The 21,006-nt window shown below is 36.2% G+C and overlaps 1 protein-coding gene across 3 annotated transcripts in view; it reads right to left on the bottom strand.

Annotated features, from left to right (window-relative positions):
- The window catches only part of LOC120633905 (dystrophin, isoforms A/C/F/G/H-like), a 752,632-nt gene extending 732,332 nt beyond the window's left edge, over positions 1-20,300 (bottom strand). For 2 of the 3 annotated variants that reach the window (XM_039904299.1, XM_039904301.1), the window contains exons 1-2: positions 20,177-20,300; positions 1,199-1,260 (exon numbers count right to left, since the gene is read on the bottom strand). In XM_039904299.1, coding sequence (XP_039760233.1) covers positions 1,199-1,260; positions 20,177-20,288 — 174 coding nt within the window. In that variant the 5' untranslated portion in view covers positions 20,289-20,300. Of the gene's footprint in view, positions 1-1,198; positions 1,261-18,907; positions 19,206-20,176 lie in introns of those variants that run through there. The other variant, XM_039904300.1, reaches the window with a different exon arrangement.
- Between the last annotated feature and the right edge of the window lie 706 nt (positions 20,301-21,006).

Raw genomic sequence — 21,006 nt, 5'->3', positions numbered from 1 at the left:
GTTCTTTTTACAATTTATTTATTTTTTTATTAAAATTTAACTCTTAGTTATAATAATAACGCAACAGTTTGCTCAGTTTGATACTGGAGCAGACTGAAAATCAGCGCTGAGCTTTGTTTCCAATGCACAGCATACGGCTGAGTTTGCGGCCATTTGCCATATTGTTAAAAATAAATTGGTAATAATTTAATTCAAGTTCTTGTATTAACCATAGAGTATGGCAATAAAGGATTACTGTCAACTGGTATGAAATGACTAATGGTTTTTAATTTTTATAATTTTTTTTATTAGTGTTCTTACGTGTTCTCTTTAATAAAAAAATTATAAAAAAGCAATGTGTCATCTCTTGTTTCAAACGTGTCTCATTGTAATATGGACCTTTGAAAAAGTAGATCGAAACTGCAACGTTTCCTACTAGATGACGCTACAGTCGCTATAAGATTGATGTGAAAGGCATATACTAATTTCGGCAACGACGGTAGGAGAGCCGTAGCTTAATTGGAGAAAGCGCTCAGGCCACGATTGCCAGATATTCGCAGGTTCAAATCCTGTCGGTTCCGAAAATTATTATATACATTTTAAAATTTATAAAAATTGACTAATGGTTTGTTCGAGAAACCATTCTGAAGTAGAGTGGTTTTTGATTCTTCAATATGAGTCGTGAGCACGGTTTCTGTATGCTCTCGATTCTGTGTCTAAAGCATTAAATTTAAACTGTAACGGGAAGCCAGCAAATTAGTTTTCAGCGTTCGTAAACTTTTTGTTGGCATTTTACAGCTACAATACAGTACAAATTCTAATTGTTCTTAATTGATACGCGCACGTTGCGAACAGAATGGCGATTTTTTTTAAAAGCTAGTGTAGATCTCATCTATATTAATAAAAACTTAACGAATATAAATATAAATCATTCACTAGGCTTAAACTGTTTAGTTTAAGCCTAGTCTAGATAAACTGTTTAGATAAACTAGTTTTCACCAATTAACGAATAGTTTTAAGTTTTTTCATCATCATCATTGGCACTTCGGCTATTTGGGTACTAAAATGACTGCTGAATATGACAACGAATAATATACATAAATACTTATAATATACAGATAAACACCCAGGCACTGAAAAACATTCATGTTCATCACAAAACCATTTTCCTGTTCTGGGAATCGAACCTACAGCCTTGCACTCAGAAAGCAGTAATTACCTTGGCCAGTTGTGAGTTTATCCATTTCGCAAATGTTTTCTTTTGTACATCTTCCCGTTCATCTGGAAAAGAAGAAAACCACATTTAATATAAACTATAATACTCAATCAAAAATATCTCCTCTTTCAACTCCCAAGCATTGCATCAAGTGCGTATAAATATTAAAAGGACCATGTAAAAAATCGTACGCTGAAACGCTTGATGTAGACTGCGTATTTGCGGCCTAGTTGCGTTCGAGATTTTGAGATATTTGCCAATGCTTTTTTTAACAATCTGTAGTAGGAATATACATACATCACCACATAAGTATTAACTTTACAATAAAAAAAATCCTCATTTTTGCCTTGACGACAATAACTTGGTAAATTTTCCACAATTTGCAAACATAATTTAAATATATTTTGTCGAACGAGACCTCGTTCGCGTGGAAATTTGTTACGTGAGCCTGTGTAATTCCGACCGCTGAACTTCCACTATGCAAAAAAATAAAAGGTCGACCTCAGTGATAAACAAAAATCAATCTATTCCACGGGAACCGTACATTGTTCCGGGATAAAAAAACCTGAATTCCAGACGAATTCTTAATCTATCTGTGCATAAAATCCCGATCAGTTCAGCTGTGCGTGGTGATTGAGTAATCCACCCAAAATTTCGCATTTATCATTCTTACTGATATCATAAAAGTGAAAGTATGTTTGATTTTTTGTTTGTCCTTCCTTTACGCCGTAACTTAGCAACCAATCGTCTTGATTTTTGGCATAGAGTTAGTTTAAAGGACGGTGAGTAACAACGACAGTATTGGTAGAAATATAAAAAGCAGCTTTATTATAAACAACAGTTCCAGTGTGCGTTTCATTTACATCTAAACTTAAATTAACTTAGTTACATGTAACGTCGTCACAATCCTCCAATCGTGCCAGTTTCGGTCCAACCAACGCTTCCCATGTTTTCAACAATGTCAACATACTAACACAATATTATATCCGAGCTCTCTTTAAGGTTCCATATTTTCGTCACGTTACTTAAACTTATCTATCCTCTATAAACTATTCGATAAGTTATTTATGATGAAGAATAATTCCTTAAACAACCGGTTCTTCCCTTTAACTCATCAATAAGAAACCACACTAGCTGGGAGTACTTAATTTCTAAAAGAATGTTCTCCTAGAATTTCTTGTACAACATTAGATAATATCTTCTTTAATACAATGCAATTAAATTCATACAATTGGTATGATATCTTATCAGTCCAACTATTAGCTGTTTTGAGAACCTTTAAGGAGTACTTTAGAACGAAAAGAGAACTTTTCATAACATCAAAATCACATCGCGTTTACGTGGTCAGAAACGTTGTCAAATTAATCAATAAAACCTCGAAATCGATTTTCAATGTGGGCTTTGAGGTTCAGGCGTATGTTACGACTGACCAAGATACTTGGCACAAGTGAGTTAGCACCGAATTAGCGTGTAACCGATAAATCTAACGCATCATGTCACACCGATGTTTACTGCAGCCCATATTATAAGGCGTTTAAATAACAGGCTTGCTAACAGATATCTAGAAGAAACTACAAGGCACTACTCTACCAACTCTACAGATTACAAATATTTAAGCGCAAAACACCTAACAAACTATATAAAGGACCTAAAGGATAAAGGACGGCATGGCATAACGTCGGAATAGATAAGCATTATATATAAGCGCCCAAGGCTCTTCGTAGAAAATTAGGTCAGAAAACCACATCCATAGAAAAAAAAACATCTAACTCGAAAAGTAAAAAAGAAAACCCATTGAAAAATATTCCAAAGTGTTTTATCTAAGGAATTTAATCTCAAAGAATCCACAGGAGGAAACTATACTACTACTTTGATAGAAAGCACTCCGAATGAAATAAACATCACTCGAAACAGGCACTAACTAGTTAGCACAACAAATTGAAATAGACTGCCGATTGGACAATAGGAACCCGATCGACCAATTAATAAGTGGAAAATATAAATCAGGAATCAATGAACGACGGCAACATTCCCTGTAACCATTTTCTAAAGGAGATAAACAATATTGAAGACAATATGATATCGTCTTGCACGTCTTAGATGCCATTCTGAGAATAGAAATCAAAAATCGTTGAGTTGTTACGAGAATCCCGCATTTAAAGAATTTGAGAGTTAGGGAGAAATACGATGATAATCCTAGAAGAAGTCAGAAGATGAAGAGATATACGTTTGGAACGAGTGGCCCTTAATTCCGGAAGCAAAAATTAAACTGCAGATTCCCTCTATTACGCATTACCATTAACGAACCTTCGGAGTTCGTTAATGGTAATGCGTAATAGAGGTAATTTAACACAACTTTTTACCCCACAAACTACTATTTATTTTTATTGTTTCTTAATTCAATCACCATGTTAATACAAAACACTCTCACTAACATAGCCAGCTGTTCGAGCATATATCGCACACTGGATGTGCACAGGAGTAGTGACAGATCCCGTTAGATGCGCTTCGACGGATATAAAGCTACGAGTGCATTGTTATGTAACACCGCATGCCTGGCATGCAAATTAGGTACAGAAATATCAATGGATGCGTTTATTAAGGGTTTAGGCCGTAGTCCTCCATGGTAATCAACTGCGGGTTGGAAGGCTTCACACGTCTTTTAGAACATTATGAATAACTCTCAGGCATACAGATTACCTCACTATGTGCCTTCGCCATTTAGGCAAGTGAAATTTAATTGCTTAAATTAAAAGCACAAAAAGGTAGAGGTGCGGGGATCAAAATAAAACTACTGGGCTATCACCGCTCAGTTTCTATATTATACCATCATGGAATTGTAAAGGAACATATTAATTGGCCGAGGGTTTGGAAATAATTACCACGCTGGGCAGGCGGGTTGGTGATCGCAATAGATTGTAGTTTAGTAGCACAGAGGACACTGCTGGCCGTTAAATTAGCTTAGTCGTATCGTACTTGCGACATTGAATGGTAGTGACAACTATATCTAGTCGGCTGTCACTACACGGCACATGGCTACATGATGTTGTATAATGTATTTATATGTAATTAAAACAGTCCACTGACAAACTATGCCGGTTTGTCTGTTGGCTTAAATTAAATATGCCTTTCTCAGTGGGTACTCTAAGTACAATATTGTTGCAAATTTTAGGAATGGGATATATAATTGTGTTTATTTTTACCATATTGCATGGTAATTATACTAGCGTGGTCTTTCTGTAATATACTGTGTAGATAGGATAATCATTTCCGTGGTGTGACCTGGCTGGCAATCAGCGCTGCATTAATATCAAGCAATGTGGCATAATGCTAAGCTGTAACTTTGTACTAGGTTGTGCCACATATGACAAGCGTTAACCTGGCGTGTCTGCTAGCTGTGCATTGAGTTGTGTTCAATTAGTGGAGGCGCCGCGCGGGGATCTTAGAAGCATAGCGTTTAACATTGTAGTGTGTGGCTTGTTTTAGTAATAAAGTTATTTTCTTTGAAATATTAAATGAAAAAAAAAAATATTTGAAAGCCATCATTTCTCCTATCTACTGCAATCGCCAAACATTCTGTCCAACTCGGTGGTTATGGGCAAACCCCTTCCTTTGGAAGAGGCCTTTAGCCCCGCAGCGGACAGCAGTGGATGATTGATGATACATTTCTAAACTTACAAATTACAATATTAATAGAATAGTTTAATTCATCCTTTGTGATTTTCTGCACTAATAGATTATGTACTCCTGGTAGGAAAGTTTCATTAAACCAAGGACAATCTCAGTTTTAACAGATTTTTCCTCAATGCAAGAAACCCTATGAAAGTTTTAATGTTTCCATGATATTATTATCTGCTTCTTTGTATCATTGGCATTATCATTACCTCTTTAATCTGTATCTACGTAAAGTATGTCTTCCCCTTGTCTTTACATTTCATATTAGAATCACTTCGGCTAACCAATGACGGTATTTCTTCCTGTCAAGTAAAAATTACAAACCTTGTAAGTTATGGCAGGCAATACGATCGCTTAAAGCAATATTATTTTAATATTGTATTGTTGTTCGTTCGCTCTTGTTCTAGAATAAAAATTGTATCACAAATTTTAAAGTCATCAAGGTATTATGTCATATAAAGCTGTAATTTTTAAATAATGCTCTAAGCGATTGTAGTATGACTGATGTGGCTATGCTGATTAGACGTGCGACTAACCACAATCGTCTGAATCCTGCCTAACTTTACACCGCACCTTTGCCCGCGGCCTTGTGCCCGACCTCCAAACCTCAGATATTTATGGTTTAAAAAGAAAACGTAAGTACATATCATCATTTGAAAAAAATCACTCACAAAGTGTACGACGATTAATTTTATAGAATAAATTACACTACATGGTAGTCTGAATTCCAGTAACAAATCTTACGTGGTAAATATCTTAGAATAAAAACTAAAACAATCCAATGAATTATAAGTTACGTGAACGATAATAAAAGACATCTTAGTTATGCCCCCATAATATTAAGTCTGATAACCTTAACGTGTCGACCGTCTCGACGAGCGGTCACACGTGGGCGAAGCCCCTATTAAATGGAAAGTTATGCCCATATCCATCCTCGTCAGTCGTCCAAATTAGTCAATTCTTGCTCACTGGCTTGGGAACAATTCAATGCATTGGTGAGGATGAGATAATTTTATTACCGTATAATCTGAATAAGGAAACTTGCGTGCCTAGTGGGGTAAGGCTTCGTTTTTCTTTTCGGGGGGACCGAGATCGATCCACGGAACACACCTCTAAATTTTCGTGGTTTTTAGTTTAAGTTATTAAATATAACTCGTTTTGAGGATACCTGCATGCCTGAGAGTTCTCCATAATGTTCTCAAGGTCTGGAAGTCTTCACATTTTGACAGATCCGTGCCCTGTAGGGGTCCGGTAATGGTTTGATGATGATGAACATACTGGCATTGCTACATTTTTTAAGGAAGGATATCAGACAGTGAATGCAGTTTTTTATTCGTGAGTAAAAGCTAGGTCAAAGAGTGTATGAATATGAAAGATGGTCGATAGACATGAAACATTCATTTGAGCGCCAGGTCCAGTAAATTATCAAGCAAGCATTTTTCTGGGAAGGCAATAACGTATAAAAGTGTATTCTTCGACCACCCGTTATACTCGTCAATAGAACATTCCTTTTACGTGTGCACACACAAAATGCTACGTTGGTATACTATGCCAAGGTTCCGAAGCGGTTTAAAAATGTTCGGTATTGGGTTGAAACAGGAGAAGAAAAAGGTAAAGGTATTGGATGATGATCTCGTCTGAGGCTACAGTAGTCCAGCCGTGGCTAGTCCATCCCACGTGGCGCGTAGCATTTTAACGTCGTTACAAGCCTTTATTGTTAGGACTTTATGTTCAAGGATGGTCGATGTCAGACAAGCAGTAAGTATTTTTTTTTTAATAATAATTAACAAATCATGCAGATGGCTCACCCGATGGTAAGTAGAAACCCATCGCATATAAACAGAGCAACACTTTGCAGGGCATGCTGATGCAAGGAACATGGAAGTGCAGCCCTTGCCATACATCAAACTTCGGCATACGTGTTAAGCCTCCTGAAGCTAAAATTAGATAGGCAACCACGCCCTTCAGACTGGAACACAGCACTGCTACCTGGCGGGGAAATAATCAACCTCTACTACCAACTAAAGAATGAAAATATACCATACTCTAAACAACAAGTGTGCCTGCAAGTTTGAAGACGGCACGTTGTTCCGAGGGATAAGGGCACGAAGAAGGAAGACCTTATTGTTAGACTCAGTCCATTTATTTTCTTTTTTGTACTCGTACTCGTTTTGTACGAACGGCCTGTGCCCGAGATGCCAAACGCGCCGCCACGCTGCAATGCCGACGAGATTTCTCTTCGGAAAAAACCCCACTTGATTCCACAAGTGTTGACGTAAAAGATCGGATACTACGCAACTGATCAGATGATAGTACATTTTTGTCGAGGCCGGCAAACTAGCTAATTGCTGGACCAGTAGAGTTTGGAGCCAGAGCAAGAGGCAAGACAGTACTTAATGGATTTTCTTATGTAATTCTTTGGAAAGTTATTTTTTGGTCAATGCTTATCTATAGTCAGTAAAAAATGTAATTTGAATGCAACGAATTCAATTTGAATATAATAACCGTGCGAAAAAAGACTCGTTCTGGTTCTCGCATATATTTTAAACAGTGTCGTTATTTTAATTTTTAATAGAATACTGTTTAATATAGAAATAATACCTATAAGCTGTAGAATGCTACTGGATGATAATTTTGGTAACCATCACAATCTTCAACAGCTGGGCACAGTTCTCAGGGAAAAGGCTTTCAGAAGATACCGGTACAGAGCTAGATTCTCGAAACCACTCCGAATTATTATAATAATATAATAATAATAATAATTGTAGACATTACTATTCCACATGACGACTATCTGGTGAAAGCTGAAAAGGAAAAAGTATCTAAAAACTTGGACCTTGCTCACGAGATTACCGCCCTGTGGAATTCGTTTGAATCAATGGTCTTCTCGCGAAAAGCTTCGACCAACATCTTAAGAAGCTTTCGCTTGGTTCTTGGATCAAGGGTCGCATACAGAAGGCAGTAGTCCTTTAAACGGCGCGCATTGTGAGAAGGTTCCTCACTCTGCAGCCCTGACAGCCGGTTGCTTGGGCATACAATGTATGCAAGCCCCGCAAGCGGAGGGTGTTTTTTTTTTTTCTTATAAATTTTTAAGTGTTTTTTTTTAATTTTTGTAAGCATTGTTAAGAATAAAAAAAAAAAAAATAATGAAAATCAATAAATGATAGAATAAACTCTTTATTTCAGGCAAAGGCAAATATACAATATGAAATTAAAAATTATTGTAAACGAGAATAAGAGTCGTCATTATGAGCGTTCGTAGTGAAACACCCGTTCTCTTCGTTTCAGAAACACTCATATAATTGATCCTATTAAACATGTAACTTCTGGATTATTGCTGGTTGTTCTAATGTTGACCAAAAGTATAATTAGAATCTTCAAGATCTGGGTTGAGCTGAGCTGGGCACAGGTCTTCTCTCTCAGAAAATAGGGGTAAAGAGCTATGACTCACCAAACCGCTCCGAATTATGATAAATAAAGTCGCTGCAGAAGCATTCATATAATTGATCCTAATGAACATGTAACAAGTATATCTTTTCTCCCTTACCTAATGACGTTCTCGCGTGCAGTACAACAAATTAAATGCTTTCATTCATCACATTATTATGCGCAGTCCTTATGCAAGTCTATAAGGCTTAGAACACATCAGAAATCCAGATTAGAACAGATAATGTGGTTGATATTCCATCAACACGCACAAAATGTTTTTCATCAACGTTTCTGATACGTACCGCTAGGATGTGGAACGCCCTCCAGGCAACTGTGTTTCCTGTCACGTAAAACTTGAGTACCTTCAAGGCAAGAGTGAGCTTTTCCTAGGCATGCGTGCACCAACCTAGACCTCATCATTGCTTTCTAAAGGGCATGATTGTCGACAAGCGCTGGCCTATCGTTAAAATAAAAATAAAAACCTTACACATTAACGTATCGTAATTTATGTTTAGATAAAGCTCAGAGTAGCTATAGACTCTAAGCTTTATCCAAACATAAAATACATGCCAAAATATTATGTTTAAAAGCGTTAACCTCTTTTACTAGGCAGTAGTTAGATTTGAAAATATTATATGAAGCTAATAACCGCCCACTTAGCGTACTAACCGGTTAATACAAATTCTACGTTTTTAAGTTATTATTGTTTTAAAGATTTTTGCAGATAAATATTTTGTTTATTGTTTCTTTAAAATATAAATATAACCTAAAATAAACTATTTAAAACTAAATAAAATCTAAAACGTCCTCGAAACCACCGCAGCGAGGCAGTTCCTAAGATGCTGGCAGCATTGCCCTTTTGGATGGGCAAACTAATTCGTTGGCCAAGGTAACTGGCCGCTCTTGGATCACCGGTAGACTCGATAACCCTTTTCGATAATTCTTTGAAAAGGGCTCTTGCCTCCGGACCCCACGGTCCAAAGTCTCTACTCCAAAAGGCACATTTATTTTGTTTATTTGATTTTATTTATTAAATTTAAATTTAACATAGTTTAGTTTTCAAGAACATTTATGATTGACAAAATGTACTCCTAGAGTTCGACCGGGGAAGTACTGCGGCCATGTTTATTTCTGCCGCTAAGCAGCATAGCGTTCCGGTGAAGGGAGTGGTTACCGGTGTACAGGAGCATGAGGATTAAGGATGTTGGACACAAGGTTGCACGTAAGTATTTTCTACTCCGTTCAGGAAGGTTAAACAATTTTTTTGTTACTTACATAAGTATACGCAAACAAAACAGTAGGATAACATTATTCGCAGCCGATTGTCAAACGTTTACGAAGGGACTCGAACCCACTACCTCGTGATCCGTAGTACAACGCCAACCACTAGATGGCAGCAGGTAAATAAATATACGAGACCATGTGCACTTGACCCTAACGGTCTCATGACAGCGGTTATAGGCATGCAGTATTCCATCTGTGAAGTCATTCATCAAACAATCAGATTCACACGACAATCACAACTCCTTGGGCATTTGTCATTGCGCCCGCGCAGTAAAATTGTTTCATTTAAGATTATTCAACTTGCGGATATTAAGTAGGAATTTGATGTGGATGATGTTAAATGTTTGTTTTTATTTTATTAGAACATTAAATTTATTAATGTATTTATTTGTGCCAAGTAAGGACGACAATCACAACTCCATCATGGGCATTTGTCATTGCGCCCGCGCAGTAAAATTGTTTAATTTAAGATCATACAACGGGCGTTCATTAACTGATCATTTTATGTGAATGATGTTGATGGTTTGTTCTTATTTTATTAAACTATTTTATACATTTATTATTGGTTTCGGAGATAGGATTTTTTCGTCTGGCAGCAGCAGTTCGGTTGTTAGGACGACGAACTATAAGCTACTTTTTAGTGGTAGTACTATTTAAAAATATAAAAGTAGTCTTCTATTTTTAAATATTCAACAGATAACCGTTAGTATAAAACAAAAACCAGACTTTGGATCTGCATATCTACTACCTTACTGATCAAAGATGGTAATGGACTGTGGACAGTGAAGCAAGTTTTTCTCGAAAATTACTTGTGAGAAAAATACCGCCGTTGTATTATTCAGAGGTACATGTGCAAGAACGTGGTCCGAGAACACTGGCCCGTTTTGTGCGTGAAAGTCGCGTAAGAGAATTATTATTATTGACCGAAGCAAGCGCAGGTAGGTAGCTAGTTCTTGAATTTAACATGACTGAAATTCTATTTTGTCTCTTCGTCAAAGCCCTTTTAACATCCTAATGAAGTAACGTAGTAACTCTCATTTTATAAATATTACCTATAAATTAATTAATTAACTGATCATTAAATTTAACTTACTAAATTTAATGATCAGTTAATTAATTAATTACACATAATTTAAAATATATATATATATATATCTCTCATACAAATAGAGCCTTTCAAATGTGTTTCTTCAGTTAAACTCTGACCAGTAACCGCTTAATATTTTTATTGGAATTCTACCTTCTTATTAACTATTTTGGGATCCATACGATCTATAGAGAAGCGGCGAAAGCCTACATAGAGGTTATAACTTTGGCCTTCTTTTCGCACGCACTTCTAACTTTTCGGAGTTTTGTCAATTTTAAGCTAATATCACTTGCTTTTGGTTGAATAATCAGATCAGAATTCCATAATAGTCAAATTCGACCTGAGCTTGGCATCTGGAGTCCATACAAAACCTGAAAAATCTTTATGAACCTTTACTCGGTTTTTGTATGAACAGGCTTACCTAGTTCGATATCCAAACAAACAGTGGCGTCATGAAAGTCATCAGCATACTCATTATTCACACAGTAGCGTAGGTCGGCTCATCCTAAGTCGTAACTATAAAGTCGAAAGCACATGCACATTGCCGTTACAGCCGCATGCAACGTATTTTAAATAACTACTGAAAATGCAATCGAAACACACCAGATGTTAAGTGATGATGCAGTTTTAAATCGTAGACAGCTTCTATGGGTATTGCAGTTAAATTAAACTTAATCGCGTTTCCACGCGGCATCGTACCAGTCTTCTTTCCGGTGTAAATGGCACGTAACAAACGACTATCATGGTTGCAGCGACGTGATTTGACTTTTTAAATAATTATTGCGATTATTATCACTATATCTCTGCAAAATATTATGTCAATATTTTTCATTTATTTATTCAACAATTATTGCTCTGTTACTTATATTTTTTCTGTTTTTTTATTTATTAGTCTAAGAGTTACATTATTAATTATTATAATATTAGAACTAAACTTATTAACTATTATCGGCCGATTTGTGGCACGAGCTCCCTAGCCTAGGTCTTACATATAATTCCCATTGGAAGCGTGGTAAAAAAAGGTATCGCATCACGATTCAAAGCTAGCCTCCGGAATTTGCTGCGCCGACGTAACTTGAATGTAATGCGATACGGCCGCTTCTTGGTCAGCAAGCATACTATGGCTATCCCGTGGGCATGCCTACGTAACATGTTTCTGCTTGAAAAATGGCCAATCAATCATATCAACTAATACACTTTCGCATTCATAATATTAGTAGAGATATAAATATATAAATATGTATCCCGCGCCGTTAAAGAAAAGGCGAAATCGAGCTCGCTAACAAGTTCACTTCAGGACGGCTAAAGAGACTACTTGCTATATTTGCAAGGCGTCGGTAAAATTTCGGTTCAATCTGTTGCGTCGGCTGCGGCAGTGTGCGATGAACTCTAACCAGCCGCATATATTATAGTGTAACTACCTAACTGTTTCCCGTAACCGAGTGACACGTGCTTCCGCATCGGTGCATACCAGTTTAACACCGCCATCGTTTGTTTAATGATTGTCACCTTTATTGGTTGTATTCTAAGATGCTTTAGAAGACGCTGAAGAGCCATTAGATACCTACCTACTTGTCTTTTCGACCGAGTTGCAAAATACCGGAGCATTCCTATTAGATGCTTGACTTCACTTTCGGGGGGCCCGAGTTCGAATCCCAGCACGCAACTCAAAATTTTCTAAGTTATGTGTGTTTTAAGTAATGAAAATATCACTTGCTTCAACGGTGAAGGAAAGCATGCCTGAGAGTTCTACATAATGTTCTCAAAGGTGCGTGGAGTCTACCAATCCGCACTGGGCCAGCGTGGTGGACTACGGCCTTAACCCCTTCTCATTGTGGGAGGAGACCCCCGTAGTGGGCCGGTAGTCGGTTGATATAACGATGATGAGCAGCATTGTCGCAATGCTGTGTTCCGGTTTGAAGGGCGTGGTTGCCGGTGTAATTACAGGAACATGAGCCTTAACACCTACGCCTCAGGTTGCTGTACACAGAGTAAGGATGAAGTTTGAAGCAGTGGCGTGCACAAGAATTTGGACCATGGTAAGCATAAAGAAGTAAAATGGCATAAAATAGCAAAATCCTCCTCCGTTGCCAGTTATATGAAAATGTTAGGGTATGCAGTGCTTTTGTGCGTGTATGAAGTGCACTGCTTTGTTCCATTGTATCCATAGTTTTTAAGCGTCGCTCTGTCGGTGACGTCACGTCTGGCTTCACGGAAGATCAGCGCTGTGTCTTTAACAGACACTGCGAACATGCTGAGTGAAGACCATTTTGGGGTCACACCGTTCCTATAATTGTTGTGTAGACTATTAAGTTGTATTTTAATTTTAGTGTGTGTATATCCAAATAAAGTTTTCTTTCCTTCTTTCTTTCTTTCTTTCTTTGTTTTTATGGATGTGTTCTTTGCATTACCTGAGAAGATGCATGTTCATAGGCGATAATTTCCACTTACCATCAGGTGGGCTAGTGTACTTGTAGTTATTTGCTTAACTGTTGGTAAGTGATGATTTCAGTCTAAGATGGCAACGGGCTAACTTATGTAACCTATATACGGCAACTATATTAAACCAACCCTTAACAGTTTCTACGTGACGTCCTATCGGAACTAAATCGCTTAGCGGCACGTCTTTATCGGTAGGGTGGTTGATTGCCATAGCCACACCCTTCCCACTAGCTTTCATATAAAAGACGGTTTTAGAGAATAAACCTTGTACGCTGCCCAAACTACCAACTGCTCAGCTACCCAACCCATAATTTGCAGGGGCAAACCCATAGGGCACAGCTAGGGCATATTTATATAAATGGTCTCAAACAAGTGGGAGCAACTTGTAAACTTGCTTAATTAAAACATGTTAGGAGTCGGAACATTTTGCCGCTCAGCGGAATTTGTGCCGGCTGTCATAACATTTACATCCGTCAATAGAGGGCATCCTTTGTTGGCAATACAATATATGAAGTTGTGTTAGTCGTAATGGCTGCCGCGGTCGTATAGTAGCCAGCAGCTACATGGAGAGAGATCGACACCTGGATCGGAACGAAAATTGACATTTTAATTGAAATAAAAAGACGCTTTTTGTTTCTATGTTAAACAGTTATTTTGGCGTGTTTATTTAATATTTTATTAGAAATATTGTTTTATTTTTAGTTTTGTATTCAGTACATAGGGTTTATTTATACGTTCTAACAACTATCAGTACAATACAGTTCCCTTATTTTAAAGCCTAAATTTTTATAACTTCAAAAATATCTTGTGATAGATTTTCAAACAAACATTTTTTCCCCTATTTCACCCGCAGCAGGGCTAGCACGGGCAGGAGATAAAAATTATATCCCCAACCAAGGGATTTATTAAACGTGTCCACCTATTTATGCATGGGAACATGGAAAACGAGAATTTTACCCCCACTTATTTCCACTTGTCCGCCAGTGCTCTAAGAGTTAAAAAAATTGGGAAAGAAGATAAACTTTTATCCTTTTTAAGCTGTCTCCCGTCCATGCTAGCCGTGCGGGGGGGTAGAACTTTCAATAAGTGTAAAACAAATGTGTCTTGATTTTTAATTGAAAGCCCAAATACCAATAAAGTCAGTTACTATGGATATAACTGACTTTATTTTAATTAATTGGGGGGAAGTGGGAATTAAAAAAACCTCTCCTCAGTGAATGCCTAGGTCAAAGAAGCGTCTGTCAAGTGGTTTACAAGAAACAAAGCAATCCACAAAGCACATAATAAGAACCAGTTGTATATGATTTATATCGGGATATGAACCAAATGTTCATACACGCAGAATGCCATGCTACTAGATACCACCTACAAGCGGCGTCTGGGACAGCTAATAAAAACCTTTCGTGCGTGTCATTACATGCTTAGTTTATTCCATTACATCTAGTCATATATTCAGGACGACGCTATAATTCCCATGAATTATGCAATTTAATAACTACTAGCGACTGATATTTGTTTTTCCATACAACCTTCCTTCGCTTTTCGAATAGGATATTGTTCGTACAATGACGAGTTTAGATTTTTCATAAAATATTAGAAGCCTTCGTTACTCTTTATAACATCAGCTATTGGCCAGCGAATGTACCGTCAAAATCAGTCTATCCGTTTCTGGGAGCAGTTAGAACAAACAGACAAAAAAAAAATTAATTATCTGTAAAATTATTTTTATTGTTTACATATCGCTTCGCAGCACGTCGTTGTCGTTACTTCAAGTAACTAAGCACAGAAAACTTGAAATTCTTAATCTCTAAATTGTCCCGTCTGGGTATCCCTGGAACCTCCCATATATTTATAATACCAAAGCGCTATCCACTGCACTAGGGAGGGCGTTAAATCTAAAACCTATATCCTTTGATAGAAAACTGGGTACGGTACCTATCTACATTGTTTCATTGCATTGAACTCTCGCATCGCCTAGCTTAAAAATTCTTCATTTAAGATAATAATAGAACTGAAGGTCTCCTAACTTTATAGCACAGAGGATTGCTTCGAAAAATTAGTGGCATGACATCACTATACGTAATCTTCACGCACACAGACACACTTGTCACGGGTCAGCGGTGTTATCGACTCTGCCGTAATATATTTTAATGGAGTATTGTTTTGGACACTATCACAGAATCGATTCATAACAGCAGGGCTTGAGGTGGCCCTAGCAAGGTGGCGTGCACTTCATTTATGCACATAAGCCCTGCCTTTCAAAAATGTTTGTATAACTCCTATAGAATTTGGGATAGAATTAAATTATTATTATTATAGGATGGAATATTCCATTTTATTCCATCTTCCTGGTCCATGTGTGTTCCATCACGGTCAAAAACCTCGTTCACGCCACTGTATACAAAATTTATCGCCAAATCATTAATTGCATTCCTTAATGTAAGAAACATTAAAAACATGTCACATTAAATTATGTGTTAAATTTTGTCTCAAAATAAAATGTTAAAATTTTGCAATGAATGAATGATTATACCTTTACTGCACACAATTTGTGGTGTGCAACAAAGGTATAATCATAAAATAAAGAAAATTGCAACAAAATCAAGGTATACAATTTAGCGGCCTTATCGCTTCATAGCGATGCAATCCTCGGAACAAAATAAAAAACAAATATTTATTTGTCTCATAGTTTAGGAGGTATCCTGACCCTAAAATAAAAGCATTTCTCAAATTTTATATAGGTTAAACCTGTTCCGTAATAAATTGATTTGGGAACGATATATCAAGCTGCGCTTGATGATTTAGACAGTTTCATACGGGATCGAAAGGACTTAAAATAACCACCCATTATTAACAGGTTGATGTATTTTGTTCCCATCTACCGTACCTAAGTATGGTAAGGTTAAAGCATACCTTTTTCGAAAAAAAAACTGATGTTGATTAATAGGACAATTTGTGAGATACAGGGTCAACACCCGTAACTACTAGACAGAGCAGTAACACATTGAAAATTGGAAATTCATTTATTTCAAATGACCTACTTTTTTTATTATACCTAACACATTTTTTAAACATCAAGTCTGGCAGTTTGACTCTGCTAGACTTGATGTTTCAAAAATGTGTTCTAACGAAAAGAAGCTGGCAAACAATTGTTTTTTATCCAAGATTTTTACAACACATACAATTTGACAATGTTTTTTCCAGCTAGTGAGAGGTGAAACTGTAGCCAAGTAACCTTGTCATGAATAAATCCATCAATTAAAATATATGATATCATATTGTATTGCATAATTAGTAACATAGTAACACCAACATAGAATTCACACGAAAATTAAAATTTAAAGTTGTATTGAAAGTGAAATGGAAACCTGGTATCATATTGTATAACTAAGTAACGCCAATGTGCAGTAACATAAAACAGTGTAACGTTACACATGAGCCTGTACAGAACTTGATCTTTTGTAAGATGAGGTGGCTGTGAGTTTTGAGTTTGCTTTCTTTAGCACAATTATTAGAGCATGACAAATATGCACTGTTATATCACTTGCCGCTTCCATGCAGTCTCGGTTTAAGAGTACATTGCCCCATATTCTCCCATTGATGTTGTAAATGGGACTCTTGAGTAAGTTAGAAGGTTGATAAAAGTAGGTCACTGATAAGTGAGATACTGTGAATTAATATTGATTACTACTTGGGGCCTTTAGACTGATAGTTCATTTAGTCCACCAATGAAAACATTCCCAAAGAGGGTAGACAGTAGGTACTTAATTAAATACAGTTATTACAAAATCAAAGTCGGGCATTTCCATGACTAAAATAAAATCACTCCAAATCATAGTTTGAAGGAAACGTAGGTTTAATTTTCCATATTAAACTCAAGACACAATTTTTGGATAACATACCATCCAACTTTTTTAAGACTTATTGCTATTGTATACTACTATCTCTGTGCTAAATAAATCAATTCAGGCTGTTTTTGTGTGACTGAATAAATTTTTAAGGAAGATAAATTGTGTGAAGTAAAATCAAATATTCTTTCGCCATTGGTTTTAAAGTTCAATTGGATATGTGGTGAATGCTGCAGAGCTCATTTTGATCTAGTTAGTCACTCAATAGCACATTACTCATCCAGTTGTAAAAGGTGTTAACAAAACAGATCAAACTAGGCTTACCCCTGCTATTGTGTATCAATTTTCAAGCTTCTGTTTAATTTGAGAGCATCATATTGAATAATTCAATACTATTAGAAAACTTTCGCATGGACAAGGAGTGTTACTTACAAATATAGAGTACCACTTTCAAAAAAATCTAAAATGTCAAGTATTACTTAATTTACTCCATACCAAAAATAATATAGTATAGATAAAGAAAAATAACAAATAAATAGTAACTGTTAACAAAATTAATAAACTGCAATAAATAACATTTTATTTAATTTTCTCACTGAAGCAGCGGAGCATGGAAAATGTGCTACAATGAATTATTACAAGTTAAATCATTGAGCAAGTGTAATGCACCCAGCCAGTGGTGCGTATTTAGCCAGTTTGTTCTGCAGTACATAATTACAAATACTTTATGGATAAAATACAGCATCCATATCTTCATGTCTGTAAAACTTAGTAAGTAGCTCATTGATTGACTCGTTTTTTTTTTTTTATTAACGATAGGCCAGCGCTTGACGACAATTATGTCCATTAGAAAGCAATGATGAGGTCAAGGTTGGTGCATGCTTGCCTAGAAAAAGCCGATTCACTCTAGCCTTGAAGGTACTCAAATTATATGTGGCAGGAAACACAGTTGCTGGGAGGCATTTAAGTTCTGTATAAGTATTTTTAAAAACTTTTATCTCTAAGTTTCCAAGTGGAAATTGATACAAACGATTAGCCATTTCTAAGTTGATAAGGAAGGTTTACCTAGTTTTGAATAAATCATTATGATAATACTTATAAAAAATAAATCGCTATTTTGACCTGGATTGGAATGCTCATATTATTATTACAGTGAATGCATAATGTCCTTATTATTCACATGAATCAGACAGGAATATGTGCAAAAATGAATGCATCCAGTCAATCAACTTTATCAGCCCTCAGGAAACCACTCTTCAATTGGCTCAAGTATATTTTCCTGATGCAGAATCCAAATATGAGCCGGCTAGAAACATTTTACAATTCTAGGCTAGAAAATGTTACCTACATTTTGAGTAGCTTGTGTGAACAATTTATTGGTCAAAAGGCTCTGGCTCTATTTACCTTAACGCAGAGTGAACAGAAGAGAAAGATCAATGATCAATAAATGATAACCAAAATATTAAAAAACTATTATTTTTACAAATAAATATCAAAAATACCGTGCCAAATCCTTTAATCATCTGGATTTAAATTACAAATAATATTTAATAAATAAAAAAGAATAAAAATTTAAATGATTTAATACTAACAGAATAACAGAATTTAATATTGTGACCTACATAAAAATTGTTCAGTATCAGAAAATCTTTTATCAAACTAGTGGATTATCTATGTAAAAGTGTGAGAGGAAAGTCTGCCTTCAGAACTCTTTATCAAATATTTACACTGCCGAGATAAGATATCGCGACTTCAGAAGTATCTACTCAAAAAAGTTAAAAATAAAGCCAAAGTATGTAATATGCATAACTTTTACGGCGCGATACATAATTGCATCACAAGTGGACTTACAACGCCGGAATCAAGGTCTTAATAACTTAAGAAGTTAAGTAACACGAGTGGTACGGCGCTGAAGCGCCTCGCATTGAATTAAATTAATTCACTCACCCACACAACTCGGCTCCATATTTTCAAAAGTTATCTCCGCCAGATAATCCGTTTAGAACCAAGTTTAAGTGATGATACAAACTTTCTTAGACATGACAACACAAAACCACTCCCACTGCAAACTTATTCCAAACTTTGAAACACTCACAAAACTTTTTACGAACTTCGTCCGATAGTTTTATCGCGATTAATGCAACAGTTTTAAGCACTTTTTTCACTTTGCGGCTGAAAAAGCGATTAAAATTGTGGGAATCATTATCGCGGACAGTAGCGAGACGAACCGAAATTCCATTTTACAAACAAGTAGAAACTTCGGAACTTCAAACAAAGTGACAGGAAAGTTGCCGTGCCACAGAGTATCTGAGTCGTGCACATCGCCCGCCTTGCATTTCACCACAGATAACTAATTATCAACAGACGTTCCAATTTGATTAAAGCCATTATGAACGTAGATGTTGAAGCAGTTCTCCCTTGTTATATATCACAAACCACAGAATGGTGCTTATGTTCCCCATCAAATACTGCGCATTGTATTTGTACATTGTACAGTTTACATCCAAGAACGTGGTAATCTTCTTGTGTACAGTGTACACTATTTGTTGCAATTTGTTGGATGTAGTAGTGACTCCCACAAGATTTGTTACAATGATCGATTGCTATGATTGAAATGATGATGGTGAACGATTGCTCTCATTAGGACAATATGCCGTGCTTTATTTATGGTTAAAAGTTCGTTAAAATTATTTAAATAAGATAAATGTTTTATTTTAGTGAGAAAGCACCTCAGAAACTATTTGCTACTCTAGCTTTATTATAAAAATTATTTAATTATATGACAGCCAAAGTGCAGCAAATGCAGGCTCAGAATCAGATTGCCATAGAATTATAGTGGACAATTATTCAGAATCGCAATGTTTTAAATTAAATTAAGCATAAATGAAATAGTATATTTAGCTTAATTTTAGCGAAAATACACATAGCTTTATAATTATATGAGCTAAAAAAGCATTTGAACTTCAGGATAAGGATTAGAAGACATTTTGGATTTTGGATTAGAAATCAAAACCAGTCGTATTGACGAGCCCGCTTAAATGGGCCAATACGCTAATCTGCTTCCAATCAAATTGGTACGTCTACGGACATTATTCTCAGCGACGAACGAGCTTAAAATCTGCTGCGTGAATAGTATGGTTTAGTGTTTATTCATAGAATTAAGGATCCTTATTTTGTTGTATCCGAAGTTAATTATTTTTTAATTGTATTACTCACATTTGCTATTGTTGAGGTGAATTTCATAGGGCCCGGTCCTGTAAGGCGGGACCTCGCCGATTTCTACAATCCAAGTTAACTGGCGCTGGCGCAGCGGCGACGGTAATGCCATCTCGTAGCAACGCAACACATCACAACGGAAATGAACTCCACGCACACCACATATTATTCATGTTTCACAATAGATGTCACTTACAATACATATAAGTATGTTATTTGAAGACACTTTTTCACATGATTTTATGAGATCGTAGAATTCAATATAATATAGAAGGACTGTGTTGTTATTTCAATAATGAACACTTCAAGTTCTTGATTATTTGAGGGAAAATATTTTAATACGAGCAAACTTCAACTATTGAATGATAAGATTACGTACTGTGATTACTGATTACATTGATTAGGTAGGTGCCCACTTACCTACCCTATTTTAGGTGGATTATTTTTACAGCTAAGTTGTCTAACAATATTTTTTACAAGAGTTACATGCGTAAAACTTCTGTACTTTCTTAGTATTCTTTTCCTTTATGAACTTTCATCAGGTAAATTGTAAACAATACCATTAACACCCGCGTCGCATCGCCCGTCCAATTTTTTAAAATTATCATGATTAAGATATAACTCGCTTTTCGAATCGGGGTTTGTTTTCTAAATTCTCTGTTTGGTACTCTTTACAACATCAGCTTTATGCCGGTGAAAGTTACATCACAATCGGCCCAGCCGTTTCATTGATTAGCCGGAACAAACAGATAGATAGAAACACACGTTTTTTTTTACATTTCATATTAGTAAATCCTCACTCATTCGTTCGTTATAGAAAAAAACCCTTT

This window comes from Pararge aegeria, chromosome 22 (assembly GCF_905163445.1).
Source record: "Pararge aegeria chromosome 22, ilParAegt1.1, whole genome shotgun sequence".
In the NCBI taxonomy this organism is placed as follows: domain Eukaryota; kingdom Metazoa; phylum Arthropoda; class Insecta; order Lepidoptera; family Nymphalidae; genus Pararge; species Pararge aegeria.
This window is presented reverse-complemented; position numbering and strand designations above follow the sequence as displayed.